The 27,831-nt window shown below is 36.9% G+C and overlaps 2 protein-coding genes and 1 long non-coding RNA gene across 3 annotated transcripts in view; 1 reads left to right on the top strand and 2 right to left on the bottom strand.

The window, feature by feature from the left end:
• Positions 1-16,266, bottom strand: part of LOC135079852 (protein fem-1 homolog B) — a 28,693-nt gene extending 12,427 nt beyond the window's left edge. Inside the window, exons 1-5 of the mRNA XM_063974466.1 lie at positions 16,099-16,266; positions 13,892-14,045; positions 8,887-9,131; positions 7,964-8,111; positions 6,427-6,581 (exon numbers count right to left, since the gene is read on the bottom strand). Of these exons, the coding sequence (XP_063830536.1) occupies positions 6,427-6,581; positions 7,964-8,111; positions 8,887-9,131; positions 13,892-14,045; positions 16,099-16,242 (846 nt within the window). The 5' untranslated portion in view covers positions 16,243-16,266. The remainder of the gene's footprint in view (positions 1-6,426; positions 6,582-7,963; positions 8,112-8,886; positions 9,132-13,891; positions 14,046-16,098) is intronic.
• Positions 1,112-3,183, bottom strand: LOC135079854 (uncharacterized). The gene is made up of 3 exons (XR_010258910.1): positions 2,966-3,183; positions 2,509-2,695; positions 1,112-1,476 (listed from the first exon to the last, which is right to left on the bottom strand). It is a non-coding gene; the product is annotated as an uncharacterized LOC135079854 (long non-coding RNA).
• Positions 16,267-17,009: 743 nt separating the features above from the next.
• On the top strand, positions 17,010-27,761 carry LOC135079846 (transmembrane protein 214). Its single transcript, XM_063974459.1, has 10 exons — positions 17,010-17,220; positions 17,486-17,658; positions 18,571-18,853; positions 19,365-19,553; positions 20,342-20,559; positions 20,973-21,198; positions 21,546-21,688; positions 26,137-26,257; positions 26,432-26,828; positions 26,946-27,761. Exons 1-10 carry the CDS (start codon positions 17,103-17,105, stop codon positions 27,070-27,072), a joined length of 1,995 nt encoding a protein of 664 aa, XP_063830529.1. The 5' UTR covers positions 17,010-17,102; the 3' UTR covers positions 27,073-27,761.
• The last annotated feature ends 70 nt before the right edge of the window (positions 27,762-27,831 follow it).

Here is a 27,831-nt window from a genome sequence, read left to right as displayed (position 1 = left end):
AAGAACGTAAATGTTACTAAATTATTGTATGAACAGTTTGAACAGCACAGTCACGGGTGCGTGACAGTTTATATAAGTTTATATGATATAAATTCATTTCAATAACGTTCATATTGTATAATAAACGTATGTTATAATAACACTTGATATAATTTTTTAACATATAATGTTTACTTCATATAATAAATCATTTCTAATAATGTCATTTCAGATACCAATCAAAACCTTGGACGAATAAACCACTGGACACGAAACCTACAAGATTTCTAAGGAAACACGATCAACCACTTTTTGCGGGGGGAGAGGTTTGACAATTGTCAAATAATGACATTTAGTGCTGGGAAAAGATCGTAAATTTTTATCGATAGTTATGTAAATGAATGAATGAATGAACCTAACGAGATAAATGAATAAAATTATGGATTGATTTAATATTGAAAGTTTCTTTAATTGAAAGACTATAATTAATTATTGTATCGTGTTTATTATAGTGCCATTGGTAAATCATAGGTACAAATAATATTACAAGTTATTCATATAGGTAGGTAACTAGGTGAAATATTTTTTTGCTGTGTTATCATTATCAAATTCGTAAAGCAATAAACAAGTAATATTCTGTTACGATCGACTGCTAACTAGCTTTTGGTCTCAACAAATGTTATAATCTGTCTCACGTCACGGACAAAAGTTTCATCAATAGCCTATTTCTATACATTTCATAAAACACAATTTGATAACATTATGACAATGTATTGCTTTGTAGTGCTTGCAGTACGGATGCACTATCTGAGATTATTTAATTCTTATCTAATGTTGTTGATATTCTTATGTTTAGGTCATTCGAGAAGACCTCCCAGTACTTATTTCGGTTTTGAAGACGTCGGTATATCCTAACTTCATTGATTCCAGAGCAATTTCGCGTTTCCGCTGTAAGCTGGATATTATCTTTGGTCGAAGATGTGTACACAGGGTACCTATCCTGTTGATGAGGGGTATTTCTTTTAGGGTTTTGTGCAGAATCGCAGAATATCCTGTCTCCTTGTTTTGCTTTCATAGATCGTTTCCTTCAAGTCTTAGAGTGGGTGCTTGTGCTTCCTTCTGAATAATGAGGTCTAAATGTAGAGATTCAGAAAGAAGTCAAGTGATGCCGATATAGTGGTTCTCATACAACCCGTGGCCGCTATGTTTGCTAGGCACTATGCATGTTGTCGATATGACTCGCCCAGTTCAATTTGTTGTCAAGGGAGATGCTCAGATATTTCACCTGTGTTGGTTTTGTTTTGAAAAGTTCAGTGGCCTAATTCACGTATCTTGACAGTCAAGATCTCTCTGATGTTCAGAAGTCGTCCCATTGAAAAACAGTTGATGACAGGATGGACCAAATCAAGTTCCAACCACCCCGGTATTTCACTAAACGTGAGGGGATGACACAGATCTAAAAGGTTCCACCTCGGTATTGCATACTGAAAATAAAACCTGTTAATAAAATAAAAAATAATAATAATATGTAATCGTGGTCATTTGGCGTATTTTTGTGATGATATTATTAATATTTAGATGCAATGAAAAGGTTAAATTGTATGTTCCATCTGTGTGGATCTCATCATCTTTTGTTTCATGTGACTAAAATAAAGCCAAAAAATCAATCAACATCAAAAATATTTTATTCAAATTTGACCAGTGTTTTGGCACTTATGAATGTCAAAGATAACTTAAAAAAAACCGACCAAGTGCGTGTCGGGCGGGGGCCACGCGTAATGTAGGGTTCCGTAGTTGTTGTCCGTCGTTAACACAATATATTTTAGAAGCAAGCAATTACTTCATCTAAAGTAACTTTTTGTATTTTCTTCTAAGGAATTTTTATTAGTTAAGTATAACACATGAGTCAAATGACTATTACTCCTAAACTAACTGATGTATCTTAACCGTTATAGTTTTCCTTGAAAGGTCATAAAATAAATTATTATTATGAATTTTCCCAGATTTTTCAAGCTAACGGTTTAGTTTTTAGAGGGGACTCGAAAAAAAATTGGCACTTTAAACTTTAATAATTTGCAAACAGATCTCTAAATGGAAAAAAAGCCTTAAAAACCCCTAAGCAATTTTAAAAGACTTGTCCAACGATATCCCACACGATGAGGTAGAAGATGACCCCTAGATGTAAAGCAACTAGCTACCGTAATAATTTTTTTTTTCAAAATTTTATCTTACTGTTTTATCGGCGTGATTAATATACATACCTCCACAAAATTACAGCTCTCTAGTGCCAATAGTTTCCAAGCAAAACCTCGGACAGACAGACATAGCAAAACTATAAGGGTTCCTTGTCAGGACTACGGAACCCTAAAAAAGGTAGCCCTTTAGGGCACTTTATATGTCTCCTTATCTTTTGAGCCATACCAGTTACACAATTTGAACCATAAATGTTTTGTGTCTACTGATATTTTGGTGAATTAGTTGACTTTTAAGATAAAATATCTAATAAAATTTGATAATGATTGTACTTACAAATTTAGGCAAATTCAATGTAGGTATAGAATCTTTGTGCAGTTTTCTCTGTTTCGTAGAATTGGCATTGTAGCATTCTTCCGCAAAATGAATGCTACAAATGCAGTGGTTTTTAGTTGAAATCCACGTATTTTGTCTTCTGACTGCCTCTATCCACTTTCTCCTTCTATTTGGATCCACTGGAAATCTAAAATTAATTTGAATAATTTCAGTTTCAGTTTGTTTGGTATATCGATAAACTTATCGACATTTTTCAAGCCCTTTACGTCATAAAAAATGAGATGTGAATGAATGAATGAAACCTATAATCCAATCAAATTAAATATGCTACATGTTTTAAGCATTTACATGTACAATGAGTACTTTTTAAAATGACGTAATCATATTTTGTTTACATATCAAATTTTATTTATTTTACGAAAAAATTGCTACTATAATAGATTCAAAATGTACTTACGCGTGATAAGAAACATTTCTTGTGTGACCGGAATAATTTTTGCAATAAAGTACAGCGCATTTACCCATTTTTCGTGATATTTTTACTCTTCGAGAGCTCGCGTCATACTGACAAAGTGACAACCTGACAACATTTACCATGGCTAATTTAGCCTTGGTAAGTGCTAGCGGGGTAAAGACGAAAACGTCACTCGTTACGCGTCCAGTGGTTTATTCGTCCAAGATCAAAACGCATAAAGACATTTGATATAAACCTTACTTAATCTAAGACTCATTTGATGTAATTTTGTTTAATAGAAATAATATTTCATATAACCATTACATAAAATAAATATTATTTGTTATAACGACTATTTGGTATACTCTTTAATTGACATAATTTCTGATAGATATAACTTTTAGTATGTTCTTCTTTAGCTTGACTTAAATGACTTTAGTGACAAAAACGAATCGCCGTAAAACCGACTCCACGTAGTCTTGTCTGCCCTACCCCTAGAGTGTAATTTAGAAGCGCGTAGGCACGGAGGGGCGAGGCGGCCCGCGGGCTGAGGAGCAGGTGGCTGGAAGCGAGGCGCCGCGGCTGAGGCTGGCCGGCAAAGCCGGCCAGCAAGCCGAAGACGCGGTGTTGAGCGAAAGCCATCTGTGACGATTAGCACGCGAGGGACCGCCAGAGCCCCGCAGTGCCGGAGCCGTGACAGAAGTCTCAAGTTTTTAGTCAAATTTGCATGCTGCATGCCTGCTTGCTTGCTTGCCTGCTTGCTTGCTTGCTTGTTTGCTTGCTTGCTTGCCTGCTTGCTTGCTTGCCTGCTTGCTTCCCTGCTTGCCTGCTTGCTAGCTTGCTTGCTCGCTTGCTTGCTTGCTCGTTTGCTAGCTTGCTTGTTTGCTTGCTTGCTTGCTGCATGCAATGCTTATTATAACAATTGAACTTTATATAAAATTATTATTGTTATGTGATTTAAGTTTTATAGGAAAATAATTTTATCTCATTTGATTGTTCGACACTTTATTTTTATATGATTTGAATGTTATTTGTTTTAAATTTTATACATTGTAAGTTTTATAGAAAATATTCATTATATCAAACCATTTTATATCAGTTAATAGTTATTTGTCTTAAAATTATTCGTTTTAAAATTATATTATTCGTTTATTATAGTAAATAATTATTATGCTAAATGATTTTATAAAATATGATGTTATATCCTCTAAGTATTATATGATATGTAGTTATATCATACATTACACACCCCACAGTCACAGTATGCCCGTTGGTTTGGTTGTAACCAAAGAGTACCAAAAGGGTTGTGGTGGACTACCGAACGTGTCGTAATAACTGCCACAAGCTAGCGAAATGTTGGGCATCAACTATTTACTTTTTTTTTAATTTTGTATTTTAATTTTGTTTTATCTCCTTTGTTTGTTTTTTTGTGTGTTGTCTCATGTTTGTTAGTAATTTTATGCGAGTATTCCAGCTCTCTCCAAAAATGGTCAGCGCAGAATAACATCGTCATGTTCTGGGTTTTATTTACTACTCCAGAGCCTTCAGGTTCAGAATGTCCAATTCCCAAAATGTCCAACGGTTTCAAAATGTCCAATTCCCAGAACGTCCAATTCCCGAAATGTCCAATTCCCGAAATGTCCAATTCCTGAAATGTCCAGTTCCCGAAACGTCCTATTCCCAAAATGTCCAATCTACTATTATGATGGGTTTTTTTAAAAAGTCCTCATAGACTTTCTTAAAAATTAGTAATTAATATATTTCTGTACGAATGCGTTTAGTTTTTGCCAAATCGGCATATAAACATAAAAAAATTGTATTATTTGCAAAGAGTACGTAGAAAAAATTTGTAGCTACTGCACTTTATACTCCTACAAGTATGTATAGTTATTTATATTTTTTTCTTTTGGCCTAAAAAGGAAAGAATAATTTGTAAATAAATAAATGATGATTATTTAAATTTAAATATGGTTATTTATTAAGTATTTTTAAGAAAGCCTATGAGGACTTATTTAACAAACCCATCATAATCATAATAGTAGATTGGACATTTTGGGAATTGGACATTTCGGGAACTGGACATTTCAGGAATTGGACATTTCGGGAATTGGACATTTTGAGAATTGGACATTTTGGGAATTGGACATTCCGGGAATTGGACATTTTGAAACCGTTGGACATTTTGGGAATTGGACATTCTGAACCTGAAGGCTCCAGAGCATGACACATGCTGAGCGGTGGCCAATTTTGGTTCTAACTACTTGTGTCTACTTGCCTTTTGTTATCTGTGTGTTATATTTTAAGTTAGAACCAAATAAATGTTTTTCTTTCTTTCTTTCAGTACTCCTCTTCTTTTCTTCGCGCTATCCCAAGACAGACAAAATAAAGTTTAAGTAACAACGGACATTCCTTGTCATAAAGGTTAGCTTCAGAAGAAGCTATATCACATCACGTGTTATTTTATCATCTCACGGTTTTTGTCTTCTGTCTACCAACACTTCCGAGTCCGCTACTACTGCTGGTAAAGCCTGGTCCGTGAGCACGTAGAATTTTGACCAATGACCCCTAGCTACCCATCCTTATCGCTCGCGCGTAATTATATTGCTGTCGCGACTGTGCGACGGGCGCCCGCAGTGAGTGTGCGAGCGCGATAGCAACATAATTACGCGCGAGCGATAAGGATGGGTAGCTTGGGGTCATTGGACAAAATTCTACGTGCTCACGGGCCAGACTATAGAACAATACGCACCCGGAGGCAGTAGTACTCCTTGTCATTGGCGAAAGAGGCGCCGAGCAGCTCGAGCGCTTCTATGGCCTGCGCGCGCGAGACTTCAGGCCGCGCCGCCAGTAGCTCCACCACCGACGCCCGGTAGAAGCTGTCTTTTACTTCTTGTAACGCGTCGTGGTCTGTCTCCTGTCTTCATCACTATCGCGTCCGCTACTGCTGCTGCTATTACACTACGCGACAGGTGGCAGCACTACTCCTTGTCTGCTGTTGCCGCTACACACCATGCGCCTGGAAGCATCAGTACTGGCACGCTACTCACCCGGAGGCAGTAGTACTCCTTGTCGTTGGCGAAAGAGGCGCCGAGCAGCTCGAGCGCTTCTATGGCCTGCGCGCGCGAGACTTCAGGCCGCGCCGCCAGTAGCTCCACCACCGACGCCCGGTAGAAGCTGTCTTTTACTTCGTGTAACGCGTCGTGGTCTGTCTAATGTCTTCATCACTATCGCGTCCGCTGCTGTTGCCGCTACACACCATGCGCCTGGAGGCAGCAGAACTGACACGCTACGCACCAGGAGGTGGGGTGAGGAGAGGAGAGGGGAGGTGGAGAGAGGAGATCTGGTGAAGGTAGCGGGAGGTGCCTGGATGCGAGCGGCGCAAGACCGGTCTTTGTGGAAATCCTTGGGGGAGGCCTTTGTCCAGCAGTGGACGTCTTTCGGCTGAAACGAACAAAAGAACGCACCCGGAGGCAGTAGTACTCCTTGTCGTTGGCGAAAGAGGCGCCGAGCAGCTCGAGCGCTTCTATGGCCTGCGCGCGCGAGACTTCAGGCCGCGCCGCCAGTAACTCCACCACCGACGCCCGGGCGCGCTCGGCGGCGCACTGTAGCGGGGTCATGCCTGCAACAAATGATAATCTTTGAGTAAATGCATACAGATATAATACACTCAACATCAAATAAACCGCACCTTCCGCGACGCGAACTTTAAAGATTTTCTTCTGACACAATTATGGTAGGTACCCCAACAATATTGGTGTTATTTGAAAGCCCAATAAATTTAAAGAAAAATACATTTCATTTCTAAATAAATGATTAACATATACCATAAATGTGACTTGAAAATAGACCTCACTTTGGGCTCACCTCTGGGATCAATTAGACCAATTTTTATGGTTATAAAACCAAATAAAGATCTCACGTGTCCTCTTTAACAGATGGATAGCGATTAATCCTAACTTAACAGTTTTGTAGTCATAAAAAATGGTTATAGCGTAGCTACCTATTTTTTGAAGAAGTGACTCTGGATCCTTGTAAAGACACATTTTTGGGGTAAAAACCTTTCCTTTAATGAAATGAAGTTTAGAACTAGGCTTTCAAATGGTACCAATGTTGGTGAGAAGTGGGGATGCATACGTTTGATAAGTGCTTGTCGCGGGAGGTGCGATTTATTTGATGCCGAGTGTAGTACATAAACAAAGCACGCAAAGAAAAGTGCCTTAGATGTGTCTAAGCGACTTTTCACACTTCTGAGGTGGAATTGTGTAAAGCAAACGTTATCATTTGACAGTTCATAACGTAAGATTATTCTGTCAAACGCTTTGTTTAACTGAATTTATCGTACGTTATGAACTGTCAAATGATTACGATTACTTTACACAATTCCACCTCTGGTTGGGGTGATTTGAATACTCGACGAACTGTCTGGCCACTTTGTTGGCCACTGGATACAGTCCTATCTCTATTACATCTCGGACTTGACAGCTTAGCGGCATCCGGTTCCGCCCACTCACTTACTCTCAGTTGCTCTCCATATTGATCGTGCCTAAATAATTGTATTGTTATTACAAAGACAAATAAACCACCGACCATAAACCAGTATTGATATCTACAAGGTGTTTATTGGAAGTCCTGTTTCCCCGTACACATACACAACACACTTCAATGTCACGTGTCACACGTCATTTCAGTGAGTCCCATGTTGTCCCTTCTGACAACAAAGGATACTAAATATTGAAGGACCCCAAGCAAGTATTTTTCGTTACATTAAAGTTATTTTTTCCCCAATGATGGGCCCAAACTCGTCACACTTAGCTTCTGGACCAAACTCGTGACACTGAGCTTTGGCAGGACACTAATGCCTGTTTTCACCATCAATCCCTAATTTTTAGGTCACCCCTATAGTAAGACTTAATATGAATTTTCTTTTCATATGGGTCACTTAAAAATTAGGGATTTATGGTGAAAACGGGCATAAGTATAAAGTAGGAATAGAACACGCACCGCTCTCGTTGGTAAGTATCCTAGCCTGGCGGTCGAGTAGCGCGCATACAACCGCCGCGTGACCGCACTCAGCCGCGAAGTGGAGAGCCGTCGCGCCACATAGCGCCCGCTCGTCCACCCGCGCGCCACTCTCGAGGAGAAACTGAACCTGCAATGCGAGTATTAGTGATGAGTATTTTGGATAGATTTATAGATACTTTTTTTATGTGACGGATCACCTGATGGTAAGTGATTACCGTCGCCCATAGACACCCGCAGACCCAGAGGCGTTACAGGTGCGTTGCCGGCCTTTAAGGTGAAGATACGCTCTCTTCTTGAAAGCTTGCAGGTCGTATCCGTCCGGAAACACCGCAGATGACAGTCCATTCCACAGTCTGGTTGTACGGGGCAGGAAGTTTCTAGAGAAACGTACTGTTGTGGACTGCCAACCATCTAAGTGATGGGGATGGAAGTGCTGTCGGGTAGATCGGTGGCGAAAAGTGGCGGCAGGAATAAGTCCGGACAATTCTTCGGAGCTCTTAACAATAAAACACCATGGATTGGATTTTAAAGCCGTCTAATCATAAGAGACCAAAACCTCTACATGTCTATGTCTTCTCTCCAATCTCCTGTCTGTAGTTTGCACGAACTTTATAGTCCTATGTAGTCTTAGCAAATAGACTTTAGTCATCGGAAGATTTGCTAAATTTACTGCGCGGGTGATAACCTCATAGGAATTAATCATGGACGCGCCAGAACACGAGTGTTAGTATAGTACTTGTTCACCTTATGTATGCGCCACGCTAGGTTAGGTCTTTCAAGAATATAGAATACCATTTAAGCGGTACTGCTGGTTGAGAAGACTGTATACATAGTGCCTGCAATCCAAACACAGTTGGTGTGCAACTTGCGTGTGATCATTTGTGTATGAGCGTGCCACTTACCACATCCAGATGGCCTTTATAACTTGCTATCATGAGGCACGTATTATTGTATTTGTTCGCCTTGTGTATATCGGCGCCGTGCCGCACGAGGTATTTCACGATGTCGAGGCGTCCGTCAAAGCACGCAGCACGAAGCGGCGTGCTCAGTGTCTTGGTCGCGTGGTTTACATTTGCACCGGCGCGCACTAGTCGCTTCACTATGCCTAAGTGCCCGGCGCCGGCTGCGCACCATAAAGCTGTGGCTCCTGGGGACAATGAAATAATATTTATTATGTGTGAGAAGGTTGTCAAATGAAACGGGTTCACTAATCCCTGTCAAAGGGGGATTGTGAACTTTTCTTCCACAAATACTCATTTAATGAATGGAATTCATCAAAAGCTTTTCTTCCACAAATCCTCGTTCAGTGCTAAAAGAGAATCCCCATCGACTCGCCCCATCAAAGGGGGATTGTGAACTTTTCTTCCACAAATCTCCATTCAATGCTAATAGTGAGTCTCCATCGACTTGCCCCAAGAATGGGGGATTATTTGCTAAACGGTGAATTTAAAGAACATAGAATCTCGCGGTAGCGGAAGACTTCTTTTGACTTTTGAAATATTTACGCCATGACACATTGAATAAACAAGCAGAGCGAGAAAGTATAGTGGGTGTACCTCCTCATGAGAGAAAACCGCATTTAAATTTAATTTTATGCGTCATTTAACAACTGTGTGTTGCAAATAGTTGTGACTATTTCACAATGATTGCTAATCGTGGAATTAAAAATTAGACGTAATTATCAAGTATAGAAGAGATGATTCGTGAAATGCTGTTCAGAATAAATAATGTGTGACTGCGCTTGAGTGGGACTTACTTAAAACTACTATAATATTGTCGACTACACCTTTAACGATACTCATCAGTCTAATTTGCCAGCAGAATACGTTTACCACCATAACAATTTGTATACAACCGCAATAGATTATTCTCTAAGAGATCGTTCGCATACAACCTTTTGCGTTTCAACTATGTAAGTAAAAAAGTTTTAAGGCAAAAGAGGACACCACTATTATAGAAATAATACCATCTTCTTGATGCATTTTTTTAAGTTTATCTCGCTGTGACTACAGTTGTGTAACTGACGTACGAAATTCGCTTTTATGATGTCAATGTCACGTTTTTATCTTTTATCAGGACCGTAGTAAATAATAAATAAATATTCCCCGAATAATTAGATAAGAGATAAGTAAATACAAAAAATGTTATCACCAAACCGTATCTCGAAAACATGTGTAATGATATTGACATTTAATTTTGTCGTTAGCGATTATTTTAATCATTCACAGATAAATACTCGTAATCATTTATTAGAATGTAAATCAGCGCATACGTCACACATAAAATTGATGCGTCAACGTCTAATTTATCCAAACTATGTGCGTTCATAGTGTCATTCCCGTGAAACGAAGATGAAACGTAACTCAAGTTCAATGTAATCAATTACCTCTCCTCATTTAAACTACGATAAATACGTCCGAAACGCGACAAGAACGCCTGCACCGCATCTAGTCACAGTCTAAAGCCAAATTAGTTATAATATAATCGCTGTAAATCATAAGGAAGGAAACAAAGACTTTGGATTCTCGCCAAAAACGCCCCATTGAAACGTTACCGGTCAATTTTCAGTTCCTTTGTATGTAGGAGAGCTTTCTCTCTAAATATAGAGCATGAAAACGACAACGTGCAAAAAAATAAGTCAACGCACTTGTTTTTGTTATTGAATATCTGGAACGGGCGACTTTTTCTTTCGCTCCTGTGTTTGAAGGCGAAAGCAGGGGCGTAATAAGGGCTGTGTAGGGGCCCCACTCTGGGCCTTGGGGCCCGATGTAAAGGGGACTCAAATCCAAGAATCTCAAAACAACATTACTTATTTTAATTTAGTCGAATCTTTCAGGATAGCAACAGAAAAATAACTTATTTTCCTAATAGTTTTCATTGTTCTTTTCTTACTTCAAGGAGCGTCTGGACCTTACTACGGCTCTGGCAAGCGGCATTGAGGGTTCCGTGAATCGGTGCACTTGACATTGAGTAGAAATATAAACGTGACCGCTCCCGCCTACACTTTCATTCTGATTCAATATAGATGTATGTATCACGGTTCTTTCGTGATAAATAGCTTAGAAATGTTTAAAGAGACAACTTAGCTCAGCATTTCTGAGCTTCCGATAAAAATATTTTTGTCTGCGGTGTTTTCATGGATTTCGGTTTGTAAAAGAAAGACTGGAAAATTTTTGTTTAGTTCTCGATTGGTAGAAGAATTATTCTGGCTAATAAATAAATAACATGCAACGAGTAAATATTATCGATGCAAAAGTAGCTCTCTATCTGGGTGTTATGTTGGTAGTTTGGTACATTTCCACTTTTCCACACCTAAATAAACCTCAGAAGCAATTTGATAAATTGTGGTTGGTAAATTGTGATAGATAAGTATCGAGATAATTTTGACATTGGTGAATAGCCTTACGTTTTGACGAATAAAATCATCAAGAGGGTGATACAATTGTTTCGCTCATTCAACATAAAAAAATCTTGAAAGTTACAACTACTGTATTTCAAGATTTTCAAGACAGTTCAGTAATTTCAAATACGGGATACGCTATAAAGCTTTCAGTGACCGCTATGAAATCACGCAGTCGAAACCGCGAGCGATGCGTACCTAGGTACATGAATGGAAATTAAAATTGTCCTATAGCCTATAGCCCTGACACAATATCTTCGACTGCTTAAATAAGCTGCTGCTGATTCGACACAACATCTATGCGCCAAAAATACTTTTATTTACGTCTATAAGCTTTAGCACCAAAAACAAAGTCTTGACCGTGAAATTGCAAATGGTCTTTACTCTGTACTGCGATTAATTGGGTGAGAATTATTTTCGGAAAACAAAGACGTATTTAGTACAGTCAGCGTCATAATTCGTGACACCCAAAGTCGCATAAGTTCGCAACACTTCCTTGTTACTTAGAATAGGCTGACAAAGGTAACTGAGTTTCTTCCGCCACTTCTTCTCAGCACCAGCCCATATGCTGTCCCGCTGGTGGTAGGGTAAGCTATATTTGGAACGTGTTTAATATCCCTGGAAAGGGCCTAGTTGCCTAAGTACTGAATAAAAGCTTTGACTTTGAATAAGATTGTGTTTGTCGCCTTTTTGCCCACTTTGGTAGTCACGAACTATTTGACGCTGACTGTACGGACGACAGCACATCAGATTGCTGCAAATTCACTCCTATTACAACTGCATAACATGCAGTTTACCTTGAATTAACGTACAACATCACACAAAAAGCGCATGAGTTAAAAGAACAACAAAGGAGTTTTAATCCTTTTAAAGCTTATTTTCCGCTCACAAAAAGAATTTTAGGTCATTGTTTGTAGTTTTACAGTTTGGTCAATGTATTCAAACCTTTTGAAGATAATGTTATTTTCGTTTCGCATTGCAGCACTTATTTCTGGACATAAAGAATTTGTACGGTCTGCATCCAAAGTGGATGCATATTTTTGACAGAATAATGAGTTTTACGTCTCAAGCACAAGGAACACAACAGAAATTCGTGTATAGGTTATAGCGCTAACTCAGTCAGTGCCTGAGGCATGGGAGCGGCACGGGAGGAGTGATTTTAACATATAAAATATATATGACGTGACAGGGCATACATACAAATCTCATGTCTCGCGTTTGACGGTCACAAAATCACCCTCCCGTGCCGCTGCCATACCTTAGCCAGTAGAGTTAAGCACCAACCTTATAGCTATAATTCTCATGACTTTTCTATGAAATGTACTCCCTGGAGTGTAGACTCATTTTTGAGCATTGTTTATATATTTTTTTTATGTGACAGGAGGCAAACGAGCAGACGGATCACCTGATGGTAAGTTGTTTAGTCGACTGCAAGTCTGTCTAGGTCTTGTTATGGTCTTCAAAGACTCTCCCTATCCTACGAACAAAGCGTCCTTCGTCAAGTGGCTTGACCTCGGGCAAGACAAATTAGCAGGCTTAACACCACAAGCTTTGTCATTCTGCCAACAATGGTTAATCCTGAATAATCGGAAGCCCAATCAGAAACATGATTCATTGATCACATTGGATATGTATGAGTAGCTCAGATGTCTTGGATTTATGTCCCTCGATACTTACAAGTCGTGAATCTGTTTGCACATTAGCACGTGCATGATACATAATGTTTACGGACGTATATTTTCTCCAGATAAACATAGCTCGGTAAAATAATTTTGGGTTGGCATTAAGGAATCATTGACCGATGTTGTCGTCACCGGCCCTTCGCCGCGTGTTTAATAACAAAGCAGACTGACTTGACTTTCCACGTCTTTACGAAATGTTATATGAAACGTTGATATAAAGTTTAAGGTTTTAGGATACCACGAAAACCAATTAAATCGACAAACCTACTACGTTCGTAGCGTTGGTTACGGCATCTCTTAATTTACAAAGATATTATCCAGAATCTTAGGAGATAAAAAATACGGAGTAACAAAGATTGAGAGATGCTCTTTCCAAACTGCTTGTTGGAGATCGAATAGTTGTTTCATTTACAGTTTATATAAAAACTAGCTTTCCGCCCGCGGCTTCGCCCGCGTGGAATTTTGTCTGTCACAGAAAAACTTTATCGCAGCGTCCCTGTTTCAAAAACCGGGATAAAAACTATCCTATACCCTTTCCCGGGACTCAAACTATATCTATGCCAAATTTCATCAAAATCGGTTCAGCGGTTTAGGCGTGAAAGCGAGACAGACAGACAGACAGAGTTACTTTCGCATTTATAATATTATAAGTATAGATTAGTACAGATAGTATAGATTCGAAAAACCATTAGATAAAAACTACCGCGACCATTCTCCGAATTCTAAATGACAAAGAAGAAGTATAAGAATCCCACGCGTTTGGTGCAGAATTGGGATTCAAACGCTTCAGAAATGCCTTCCTTTGGTGTTGATGATAAGACATACCTTCTATAACATATTCGTCGAACTTGACAGTGCCCTCGGTCTCCAGCCGGACCGGAGGCCGGAACTTCTCCAGCAGGATCCTGACGGCGCCCTCGCGACCGTGCCGCGCGGCTGCGATGAGCGGGGTGCATTTCACGCCGTCGCAGCATACGTCCTGGAGACAAGAGGATGTCATTCATACTACCCACAGTAACAGTTATGAAATTGTTATGAACCAAATTTTTAAAAAGATTATTAGCAATTTGTATTGCCCAAATTACTAATAGTCCCATTAGCCCCCTCGTGTTAAGCTAAATAAGCTTGTGTTACGAGTAGGCTCACCACAATAGTCGAGCGGCGGTGGGATTCGAACCCGCGTTCCTCGGATCTCGAGTCGGCCACTCCGACCCTTTCACAGTTCGGCTATCGTGGCTATTTGACTGAATGGCCTTCAATGTTAAGAGCTCCTGCAAAAACTATCGGCCTACATAAGCCTGTGCCTTTAGCATGAACAACTTTCGTCTTCGAATCGTTTGCGTATTCAACAAAATTCGATGCTCAACCTTCGAATTAAACGATAACGTGACAATTTTAAATCTCAAAATAAGTTTCGTGCAACCATTTCTCATACTAAGTTCACTTTACGACACGATCACAAGGGCGCTGTGTATTTTTGTACGAAATCTTTTGATGGCGATTCGAGTTCGAATCGCCATCAAAAGATTTAGTACGAATTCTACAACAGCGCCCTTGTGAACGTGTCGTAAAGTGAACTTATTATGAGAAACGGTTGCACGAAACATATTTTGAGAACCAAAATTGTCATGTTATGTCATAGTATCGAATTTTGTCGAATACGCAAACAATTCAAAGACGAAAGTTGTTCATGCTAGAGGTACTGCAGGGAATCTTAAGACTTTAGACAGTCTGCATTTTTGTCCAGAAGCACACCAAACAAATAAAGTGGTAAAACGAAAACAGAATAAAATTAACAGCAAGTAAGCAAAACAATTTTGTAACTATGAAGCCTATAATAATAGGCACTCAGCACTTTGTCACGACCACAAATGTAGACCACGACTCAAAGGTCAAATTGCAAAAATTACTACTATAATACTATGTAGATGTTGATATTGTTACAACAACGTCAACAACAATGATGCAGTCTCTTACTTTAATACGATGCAGATTTATTAAATAGGTATTGCTTGACTTCTTAGTACATAATTTGAACCACATTTTCACAAACAAATCACAAGACTGAGAGAAAATATTACGACACTGTAAAGACTAACTAAAGACTGACTATAAGAAACAATTATCAAGAGCTTCATAATTTATAATAAACAAAGGTATTTTAAGTGCGTACTCAAGAGTACCTACTTTAGTGAAATAAAATAAACATAGATAAGGAAGCACTCGTTTCAATATAAAGTCAATCTAACAGTTCATATAAAATATATTATTATTAAGCCAGAATATGTCGTGTCATTGCCACTTCATGCAAAATTTTCAGCCAATTTATAAATAGTTTGTTGTGGCAGAGGTTGATGACATATCATTTACTTGCACATGCATTTGGTAAGGTTAGGTTTTTCACAACAAAGTCTAAAAATAATCATAGTCCAGATTTTTAACTGATAATGAATGCAAAGGAAGATTTTTTTATATGTTAACTTAAGGGTTTTCTTTCAACATAGCTATGGTTTAAAACTTAAAACCAAAACATAAACATTTTACAAATTAATGTAGTTTTTCTATGCATTTAGCCATAAAACCACTTAAATGGTCAACTAGTGGTACTTTCACCCTATACTTCTTTATTTTTCTTCTTTTGTCAAAGCTAAGATTGAAGGTATGTGAAAATATTTCAATCCATTAAAGGGAACCTAAGTTTACATTTTAATTTCTCATACTTTTTATAAACCATTAAAATTTATTAGATGCTGCAACATTTATTCAAATAAAAACAGTAGGTACATCAGATCAAAGGTGACTTAAAAGGAAGTGGTGGCCAGAGAAAATTACCTAATCAAACACATTGTGTATGATCATGTAAACAACGCATAATAAATTGTTTTATACGCACACGTTAGATTATAGCGCGCAAAAGGTAACATAGTGATTTGAAAGTTATAAATAGAAATATCATGAGAACTTTATGAGATGACAAAACGCACTGTATTTCAGACTTCCTGGCTTTGTCAAATATGATCACGAGTACTTACAGTATTTAGTATATCGTCGATTTCGTCTGTACTTTTCTCGTACAATAAAGCGTACAGAGTTAGAGACATCCCATCTCTTGCTGCGAAAAACACCCTTTCTCTCACGGTGCTCGAAACATCGTCCATCATCAGTTTATCCTCCATTATTTTAATCACAAACGTAGACACTGTTTATAGAATCACTTTAAAGTTTTTTATTTAGTCAACGTATAAATAATAAAATGCGAATTATCGTCAGCAATAACACAAGACTATTTTTCTCAATGAAAAATGAAAAACTAAAAAATACATCAGCGATCAGACATTACAGACGTCTCCCGTGTTGTTGTGACTTTTGTGACATGAATGACTTATACGTTGCATGTTATGTCAAAAGCGTATTAAAAGTTAAAGACGATACGATTACATTACGATTAATTTACATTACGTTTAACTATTACGGGCTGTAGTGTAGAACGTAGAACAATCAATCAACGAGTCTGAAGTACAAATTAATTTTCAATTCATAATATTATACTGTTGCGTACTATCAAGCTAGTCTAAATTATTTAATTAATTTGGAAACTAAGAGAAGTAAACTTTATTTTAAGTGAATAATACAGTGATTACTAAATGTGCCGTGGCACATCACTACGTAATGTTCCATTTCACATAATTTCAGTAATGATAATTATATTATTTTGCGACGACTATTTTAATTTCAAATTTCTATACTGTATTGTTTTACTAAATTGTACATAGAACTATATTTATTAACATGATTATTTACTAGCTTTTTTAAAACAATTTTACGCTAGTATCTTTATCAGTAATGCAACTTGCAACGGAATGCATTTTATCCTCCTGCCACGTTTTGTCCAACTGGAATTTTTTGACCAATCACAGGATTCCGTTCCAATCCACTCAATTTTTGTTTGACGTTTTGTGCTATTTCATTTTGACGTGTAACTTCGCTTTCCCTTTATTTACAAAAAACGGATTTATTCCAATAAAAATATAACAACATGTCGAGCGGTCAATGGGAAGTTGTTGGGAAGAATAAGAAGTCTCAAAACGGTAAAGTTAAATCGAAGGAAGATGTAAAAAAAACTATCAAAAATGGGCCGAAACTTGAGGATGTCGGTGAGTCCTATTAACCTTATGTTTCTGTAGTTGATGCATTTTCTGTACCCTCTTTATCTTAGTTCTCTATTTCTTCTATGGCAAAGTCTAAAACAACCAAGTGTTCACACCTATTGATATAATAAAAATTAAATTAATTTCATTGAAGGTAAACATTAGATAATTTCTTCAAAAGTAACAGTTGAATGCATTACATAGTGAGTACATGGATTATTGATAACATAAAAGTGGGTGCAGCAGTAATAAAATTTACATATGTTTCCAGTTCCTCACTCGGAGATCAAATCTTTTTACGCTGGAATGGTGGTGGACGATGACAAGAAGCCATCCAAAGACAAAAAGAAGGAAGGCGATAAGAAATCTAAGAAGCAGCAGGACAAGAAAGCGGAGCCTCCTAAACCAAAGCCGCCCAAAACTATTGATGATGCTTTAGAGTTGGTATGTAGCCTTATTCATACTGACGACTGCACATCATGACGAATGCAAAATAGCACCTATTGCAACTTAATAAGAAGCTGTTTAGCTTGATATGCTGTTGACTTATCTACACTTCTACACTAATATTATAAAGAGGAAAACTTTGTTTGTTTGTTTGGTTGTAATGAATAGGCTCAAAAACTACTGGACCGTTTTTAAAAATTCTTTCACCATTCGAAAGCTACATTATCTACGAGTAACATAGGCTAAATTTTATTTTGGAAAAAAATAGGGTTCCGTAAAATATGTAGATAATGTAGGTCAACGAGCGCGAAGCCGCGGGTGGAAAGCTAGTAATAAGTATATTAATTTTTAATAAAAACAAACTATTACCTTGTAACCCAGGTATATTAATGTGTAGTGTACAGAAAAGAATAAAGAGTTCACATTTATAAAATGCTACCCCAGATGTTTTATGATCAATTAATTAAACAATTCATTTTCCAAATCTATAATGGACTATGACCTGGCTGATAAAATTTTATGCACCAGCTCTTTATGCATTATTCAAATTATAAAAAAAGTAAATAACTATTCTAGAAGTTAGCATAACTTACGGACTAAAGTATAATTTAACTACTCAATGCATCTCTGACACACTTGCTACAATACAAAGTAGTTTTCTTACATAAAATTAACAGATGGCCTCCTTTTCTGATAATTTAAGCTGATGATGTAACTGTTGCGCAATGCTTTTGTTGTGTGCTCTGAATTTGTATCTTATTTCTACTTTTACCTCATTTTTTGTTGATATTATGTCACAGTTTCCGAGTGAAACTAGTGCATTAAAAAACTTTGATAAAATTATGTTGATAAAGATACTTTTGTAATATCTTTAAAAAAAACTTATCTGATTGTACACTTTGTTTTCAGATCGACCCTTCCGAACTAGCCTCAATCATAGCAAGTAACAAACTTAGGTTCTCAAACGCACCACTTGTCTGGCTAAAAGAAGTGGCCAATTTCCTCAATTCTAAAATTCAAATAGACGTGGATGACCCCACTTTTGGAAATTACAATCTAGACTATCCGTTATCAGTTGTGCCTGACGAGATCCAAAGCAGCCTAGAAAAGGTGCTGCAAGATGCAGGAAAGGCCAATGCTCAATTATTCTACGATGTTACACTCACAACTTTGGCCAATGATATGAGCAGAGGTGGGTTATTATTTATTCTTTTAAGCATTGTAAATTGGAAAAATATTTTTAGATTATAATTTCACACATTTAGACCTTTCCTCATAATATATTTTTCACCTAATAATATCAAACAGGTATTTTTCCAGCATATTTACATTTTAAAAACTACTTTTATAACATTGGCATCAATTACAATTTTCTTATCTCTTTTTCAATGTGACATTCTCATGTAATATGTAAACAAAGTGGAAAAGACATTATTTTTATGAGAATGCTACTCTTTAAAATGCAGTATTTAAACAACTGTTTCTTTTGCATATGTAAAAAACAATTAACCTAGACCTACACTAAGACTGTGAAGTGAATAAAATGAATATGAATATGACTATGAAATTACTTATTTTTTTTAGTCTACTAGGTAGTCTTTCTCTTTTTAACTTGCTGCACGTAGTATATTGACCCTGACTTACAATCATACTCATGTTTTACTAAATATAATCATTATTTAACTGACATTTTCTATGTCCAGCACAATCCGTGAACGGACACAGACTGCTCCTTCAAATGCTAGCAAAGGCGTACCCAGAATTCTGCGTAGCGTCGGTAGCGAAGAGTGCGAGTCTCCGCAACTCGTACCAGAACCGCCCGCCGATTGGCCTGACTCTGCTGTGGGCCTTTGGCCAAGGAGGCCTAAGCGATTTTGCTGTGGGAGTGAAAGGTACCTTTGACTTTCTAACTTTGATATAGGACGCTCAATAAAAGTTGAGACGAACACATACTCACATTGATGTCATATTTGAATTCAGAACACACAAAACAAAGCGTGACAGCGTACATAAAAAATTTTTGCTTGTGTTGATTGCCTCAACTCTTGCTGCGTGACCTATACGACTATATGCTTGCAGTCCCACACATCAATTAACCAGCCAGCCAGTCTCAAAAGAGAAAAATGTATCTGTAAATAACACTGCTAAATAATATCAAATTTTGTCATTGGTTGACTGCCTCGGAATGTCTCATAAATTATTATTATTCTACCATGTCTTTCTTATAAAATTTAGCATACGAACTTTTTGATACCTACTACAGTCCAAATTAAACTCTGAGGTGTAAGAGATAAGTTCAGTTCATCGGTTAAAAATGTAATAACATGTCAAGATAACACCTTTCGATGATGAACTTATCAGTTATCTGCCGCATAGGTGTCTGACACTATCTTAGGTGGAGCACTAGTGAGTGCCTTTTGCTGCAAGTAAAAGGTTGTAGTTGTTTACTCCAATATTTAACAAAAATATTTCATTAGTGGATCAAAAGTAAAATTAATTTTATTTATTGATGTACTGATTTGTTGCATTTCATCTATCTGATGTGATTTACAGCTGCATTATAAAATGCATTGCATTTGCGATACGATAGTCGTTTATTTCATTGAATACGCATTATTTGATCGATAAACTGAATCAGTTTCACTTTTTGTTGAAATTAATATTAAAACACTTATTACAGCGTGGCAAGAGCTGTTCCTGCCAATTATAGAACTGAAGAATTACTCTAAGTACATAGTGGCCTACCTTGGCACTTTGCTCGATTGCCACGCAGATATGGACTCCACGAAAGTCAGCCAGGACCAACTTCTGGCCATGTTCGATATGGTGAATGCGAAGAAGAATAATCTGTCCAAAGAATTATCAAGTGACCTTATCAACCAATTAAGTAAATATAAGGTGAGTTGGTTACTGCATTATTTAGATAAAACTTGTCCCCTAAGTGGCACTTTGACCGCTCCGAAATTCAAATCTCTTCACGGAGCAAAGTAAATCCATACAAAAAATATAACCGTCCTTTTGGCGCAGTCGGATAAAAAGGCCGAAATTTTGAAATTACAACTGTTACATTTTGCTCCTTGTCTCGGGTGGAAGATATTAAGAAGATGACCGACATTCTCGTTACATTTTTAGAATAATCTGATTTAATTTTATCCATTTGAAAAAATATATAAATGCCTGCTAAAGTATCTGGTGCACACTTCACTGCATTATGTGTTTATTGCCCTAACCACTATGATCTTACATGAATCAAGAAAACTATATCAGTTGTATATTTTTATTATGTTTCTAATCCTCTTTCTTCATTCCAGGATATATATTTCAATAAGAGTGGCAATAAGTTACAAGTAACATTCAATCAGATAATGAAAAAGCTGCCCAACCAGTACCTCAGTGGGTCGAATCTAGACGCCTACAATAAGGTCCTGGTGGAGAGCCTGGTCGACTGTCTGGTCAGAGACGACTCATGCAATGCCACCTGGCGACAGCTGTTCCACAAATGTACCAAGCAGTCGGCTACACTGCTCGATTATATTAGTAAGTTGCCTTGATATTTTATTTGAAAGATATCGTGTATTGTGTCTTGAAACGCTTAATTTGTGGCGATAGCAAAATCATAAACTGGAAAAAATACGTGATAAGTGGAACAAATATCCGCATCATTTCATTGTACAAATCAAATTAATCCGTGAAAAATTGTGTGGCCACCCGTTTATATTCTTTAGTGTTGTCACACGTATCGATTAATCGCGTCTGATCGTATCAGAATCGTATCGTCGTATTTTTTGGATAAGAGCCATCCAACATTCCATCTTTGTTCTTGTCTAACGGAGTTGACTAGGTGAAAGCGGGCAAATATTTAAAACAAACTATTTCCACTTTAGACAGCAACTGGGCAGAAGTAAGCCCACGACTGAAGCGCAAATCGCTGAAGACCACAGTCGTCCAGTTCCGGGAAGTGAGCGGGGACGCTCTGAAGGGCAAGAAGAAGGATGAGACTGTCGTCAGAACCTCCAAGATATGCCAGGTCAGTGACTTTAATACGTATATTTTCAAGTAATGAGTTTAGATTTTTCGCAGGTATACACTTTGCACCAAGTTGCTAAATCGTAAAATATTTTCCTAGTAGCCAATCAAACAGTAGACTTTATATTTCTACATAAGTAATACATAATTCCGTGCTATTCATTATATTATTTGTTAAAAAAACTGCAAAGCAATTAAAACTTTAATTTTATAGTTCCAAAATACTGAACTGTCCTATCGATGACATTGACAGCGGGGCGCCACCGTCAATACCGAATCGCTGGTTCCGATTTTTGCCATGTTGGAAACCATAAAGTTGAACGATGGTAGCGCCCCCCTGTCATTGAGTTTGGCGGGACAGTTCAGCGTGGGTCATCTATACTACAATATTGTTTCACTAAACCAATAACGCGTGTGAACGCATCCTATCTTATTAAATTTCTCTGGCTGAATGTGCTCACACCACGTCAGTGTCATGTCATGTCATAGTTTAAAAAAAAAGTAGGGCGACATCATAGAGAAAAGTAATACATAGGAAATAGAGAACCCTCTCTGTCAAATTTTTGAACCTACTAATTGACAGCCTGGTGTTAAATTCCCTGTACTTAACCTACGTACGTAACGCTCACATACATACATAGTCCACGCACACATACATACATAAAGTCCACGCACACATACACACAGTTCACGCACACATACACACAGTTCACGCACACATAGGCCCTCATAACCTTCAAAGAATTATTGTTTTTTTGATGTACAATGTAGAATTTTTTCAAATCCATTATTTTGAAAGTATTTATCTTTATGGTGTACGTATTGTATTATTTTTAAAACAATGGATTTGGAAAAATTCTACATTGCACATGGAAATGCAAATAAACAAAAACTTTTCAATTTAATAATTTTACTTTATTTATGAACACACATAATATTATACACCAAAAGCGTCTTTTCGCAAAGTTTTCAACAACACTAAAAAAGCATTTGCACTTTGAGAAAACTCAGATCACTTGTGAACATAACAGAAAGTTTCTTCGCGATTCACGAAGGAACGAACAAAACTCCGATGAACCAGAACAGCAGCAGGTACGAAGGAATGAACTTGAATTTGACTCGACTCTTCAATACTTTAATAGGGCCACAGAACTCATAAACGATGGCTAAGAAAACAAGAATGCATTCAACCTAACAAAAACAACACCGGCCATTTTGGAGGAAAAACAAAGTTGCCATATGTTAAATAGTAATTTCTACTACTCTATTATGTAAATTATAACAAAAAATGTCACCGTTCAGTTTTAAATTAAAACAAATTAATTTCATTTTAAAAAAAGTTTTCACATTGTAATTAACAATATTCTGAAATATATTTTAATTAAGAAAAAAATGAAAATATGAAGGAAACAGGAGCAGCGACATCTAAAGCGTTTTAGGGTAGTTAAAAAGTATTGCTTCCTCATTGTTATAGCATTGCTGCAAAATCTGAAAAGCTTTTAAATATTTTAAGAAATAAGATGTGTTTCTGGAGTCTGGTGGGGTGCTCACCCAGCGTCATTAAGACTTTTATACAATGCTATTATAAGAAGTGTACTTGACTATGGCAGTTTCTATCTAGAGCCTTGTAATTTAGTTGGTTTAAGTAAATTGGATGCGATTCAATCTAAAGCGCTAAGGATTATAGCTGGTGCTATGAAATCGAGTCCAATCAATGCCTTGCAAGCTGAATGTGTTGAGCCCCCATTGAAATTACGCCGCCAATATTTATGTGACAAGTATCTTTTCCGTGTACTTCAATTTGCTGACCATCCTATATATAGCAAACTCAACAGACTTAATGATTTAATTGATACTTCCTCTTATTGGTCACGTAAATCTCCTCCTTGTGTGATTATTAGTTTTCGTAAATTTATATCAATCCAAGCCCCAGTCCACAGAACCTCCTTTCTTCCGATATTTTCTGTAAATTTTGAATCCCTTATTCTTACTCCGACAATTCATTTCAACCTAGACATACATAAGGATGACTACAATGCTAACATTAAGTTCAATCAGATCGTAGACGAACACTGGGGCGATTGGCATCATATCTATTGCGATGCATCTAAGCACTCTCCAACGGGTCATGTTGGCGTTGGCGCATACCATAAACAATATCATATTGTCCAGAAAATAAAACTCCGTCCAGAATCATCAGTCTTTACAGGAGAATGTTTTGGACTGTTTAAGGCTTTAGAGTATGCTCTCCTTATGAAATTAAACACAACTGTAATATTTTGTGACTCTAAAAGTGCTTTGCAGGCATTACATAAATTTCCATTTAAGAACAATACTAATTATCCTATTATTACAGAATGCAGGAAATTACTTCACAAATGTAGTCTTAACAGTCATTTAATTAATTTTGCGTGGATTCCTAGTCATACCAATATTCCAGGAAATGATAAAGCTGATAAGCTGGCCAATGAAGCGGTTGAGTGTGGAGATATACATCCGTACACAAATTATTGCCATGACTTAACGGCAGCCCTTCCCAAAGCTTATCTCAAATCTGCCTGGGATGAGAATTGGGAGTTCACTAGCCAATCTAAGGGGAAACATTACAAGCTCATTCAACCATCCATCCTTTGTAAACCATGGTTTGTTAAAATTAATCTTTCCAAAACAGTTACTACCATTTTAACTAGAATGCGACTTGGTCACGTGTGCACTCCAGCACACTTGGCTAAAATTCATGTACTTGATTATGATTCGTGCACTTGTGGTTCTGGCGTCGGAGACTTAAATCACATATTTTTTTACTGTTGCCTATATGATCGTTCCTCTTTTATTAGTTCTCTTTTAGCCATTAAAATTCCTTTTCCTACATCCATCACTTGCCTATTATATACCAATAACATTGATGTTTATAATATCCTAGCCGAATTTATTACCCATAATAATATAAAATTGTAAATAGTAATGTATATTGTACTTATGTAAATATTATTTTATTTTTATTATTTTGTACTTATATCACACCTAAATTGATCCTATGAAAACCATCCTTTGTTCCGTTTCCTTCCGTAATTGATTCGTTTCCCTACCTTTTAACTTTAACCCAATCCCACCCTGTCTAAACGCAATGTCCGCAAAACTTATGGCAAAACTGAACGCAAAAATCAAGAACCCCGTCGTGGCTAAACGCAATCCGCGAGAGCCATAAAGAAGAAAAAAAAAAAAAAAAGTATTGGAATTTATCGACTGAAGTCGCTGTTTGGAAGCAAGTTTGATCGTAGTATGGAAGTTTCCGTACCCTGGGCGACATTTTTGTTGGCGTTGAAGTTGAAATTATTTTATTTGCTTCGCATCGAATGAAAAATCGTCCAAACGTTTAGGTAAATATGAGAAATTCAATCAATGAATTATTAATAATTTGTTATATTTATGAATTACTTATTTGACGGAGTGATGTGTTGGCCAGTAGGGCGTATCGCGTAGTGCTTCGCGTTGGTCCGTCGTATTTGTTGAATGAAACTAGAAAAACCACTTTGTGCGTGTATAGAAAGCACCCAACCGCGATAACCGTAAATAGCGTGTTAATATCCGTTACTATGTTGTAAACGACCGCCGTTGATTGGAATCTGTAAGCTCCACAAGTGTTAGATGAAATAAATATCCAGGTAACCAGAAATATTTTTCACCAGTGAAGTGTTATTTTTACGAATACTCAGTCAAAAATATATTAATGCTAGGCTAATTCAATATTCTTACTCTTCAGCTATTAATTACCTGAAATCTAAAATATATTTATACTTATTTTCCACATTCCTTAGTCAATAATAGTAACAGGATAAAAGTAAACTTGATGTAGGTATGTTGCTTTTTGTGTAACTAATAATTTCTGAGTGCATTTTACAATATAAGAAAAGGTAAAGTTAAATGACATGAGTAACATTTTGTTTTGTAATATCCATTTATTAACTCCAGTAAACAAAGAAAACGATGAATGTCATTAGAGTTCATGACATCATTAATTAGATAGTTATTGGGTGTGATAACTTTGTGTACTAAAGATAACCCGGCAGGGAGCAGTCTGTGTGTTAACTAACATTGCAAAGGACCAGTTTTCTATTTGTTTATTTGGTTAAAATTCCTGAATTCTTTTGTTAGTTCAGGTAGGCACTTTTGTCTCAAATACTGTCTGGTTTATAAAAACATTAATTGCATTAATGTATTTCAAAAGCTAATACTTATCACTAAATAATGTGTTGTTGTGCTGATACCTTTGTGGACTTTAGAACATAATTTCATTTTACATTGATATAAAACTTCTTAAAATTTATAAATCAGTTGTGTGTTCTCAAGTAGGTATTTACCATAAAAGGTTGCTTAACAACTTTCTCTGAAGAGATTGGTCAGGTGAATTTTAATGAACAAGTTTTAAAATAAAAATATTTTTTACAGGATATTCTAGACAGGATGACGAGTACTAGAAGTTTTCCGTGGATAAAGGCCATTTTCGTTGTGCTTTTGAGTATCATTGGACTGGTGGCATATGATGTTTCGAGAGCTGGTGACTTCCCAAGTAAGTTTCTATATTTCTATCTTCCAAATTATATCATTATCAAATTAAATTAAGAATGACACTAAACGGGACTATTCCCACCTCCCGTTCCCACTGCTGCAACTCCTGTGTAGCCAGGATCTACAGCTTGACTGCCAATACGAACATACTACTAACCTCAATATATTTTTACAGAAAGCGCAACAGGGAAGCTATTTAAAGATCTTGGGATCTTAGAGCAGAGTCAGCATGCATGGCAGAAGACTCTCTCCACTTCCGCCCGAGGGTATATTTGGCTGGAAACCAACACCCCAGTGTATTACGCACAGACGATCGAGATATGCAAACCGTATATTCAGCTCTCCAAAGACCTCTTCACTGTAGCCTGCAACAAAGTCAGTGTGCTCTATGCAAACATACAAGAGTTTGTCGCAGCGAAAACACCAATTGTTGTGGCCACGATAGAGCAGTATGTTCCAGGACTGATCGACAATGTCCAGAATTATACATTAACTGGATACTCTGCTGTTAAGAAGTTTACTATTCAGTACTACACATTGTCCTCCGACTACCTGGCTACTAAAGTGTTCATGTAAGTTGGTTTTTTGTATCTAATTGCAACTGAAAAAAAAATTTGAATGTAACTATCTTGGTTAATTTTGTTTATTAGTGGCAAGGTTTTTACAAGATCTTTATCTTTCTATTTCAGAGGAGAATGGGCGCCAGAGATACTACAGAACAAAACGCAAACAGCTATCAACGTCACCAGGGACCACATGTCTACCTACTTCCACTGGTTCAGGAAACAGGTGCACTTGTACTCTGAGATACCCTGAAGGGGGCACCTTCCGTCATTTATCTGATATCATTTAACACTGCAAATGGAGAATTGCCAATTTCTTCGTCAAAATGTTTGTGACAGTCAATATTTTAGTATACCAAAAGCAATATTTATGTTACTTATCACTATTTTAGTAACAAAACCCCATTCTACATTGTATTTCAGAATATTTGTAGTAATGGTTTAAGTTCATAGCACAAATTTTTAATATTAATTTTTAATGTTTTAACAATCAATCCTCCATTTGCACAACCCCAAAAGAAATATTTTCGCTGTTTACGAGAATCTTATTTTTAAATGAGTACAATAATTCTCATTTAGTAGTTGCAACGAAAGATCTATAGTTTTTAAATATTGTTGATCTTATTCATATGTCATTAATGCAATAAATTAATCATATCATCAAAGGAACAAAATTTAATATATTTTTAAACTTACGTCCATGACATTTAAATTAAAATGATCAGTATTTCGAAAACACATTCCTAACGATGCATTTATGTCTTGAATTTTACTTTTACACCAAGTTACCTTTTGGTTATCATAATATAGCTTCTAATAACAGAAATCATCTATGAAATTGTTTTAGAGTTACAAGAGTGTAGAGCTGTAAGTTTTTTTGTAGTATATTTATTTGTGTTGATGAATGATTGTGTGTTTTTAAATATACGATATAAATTCGAATTTGTTATGTTTCATTTTCAATTCCCCATTTAAGTTTTAAAGTCAGGACTTTAAAACTTAAATGGGGAAT

The sequence above is a fragment of the Ostrinia nubilalis genome, chromosome 17 (genome assembly GCF_963855985.1).
Source record: "Ostrinia nubilalis chromosome 17, ilOstNubi1.1, whole genome shotgun sequence".
Classification (NCBI taxonomy): domain Eukaryota; kingdom Metazoa; phylum Arthropoda; class Insecta; order Lepidoptera; family Crambidae; genus Ostrinia; species Ostrinia nubilalis.
The sequence above is the reverse complement of the archived record's forward strand: the minus strand, read 5'-3'. Positions and strand labels throughout refer to the sequence as shown.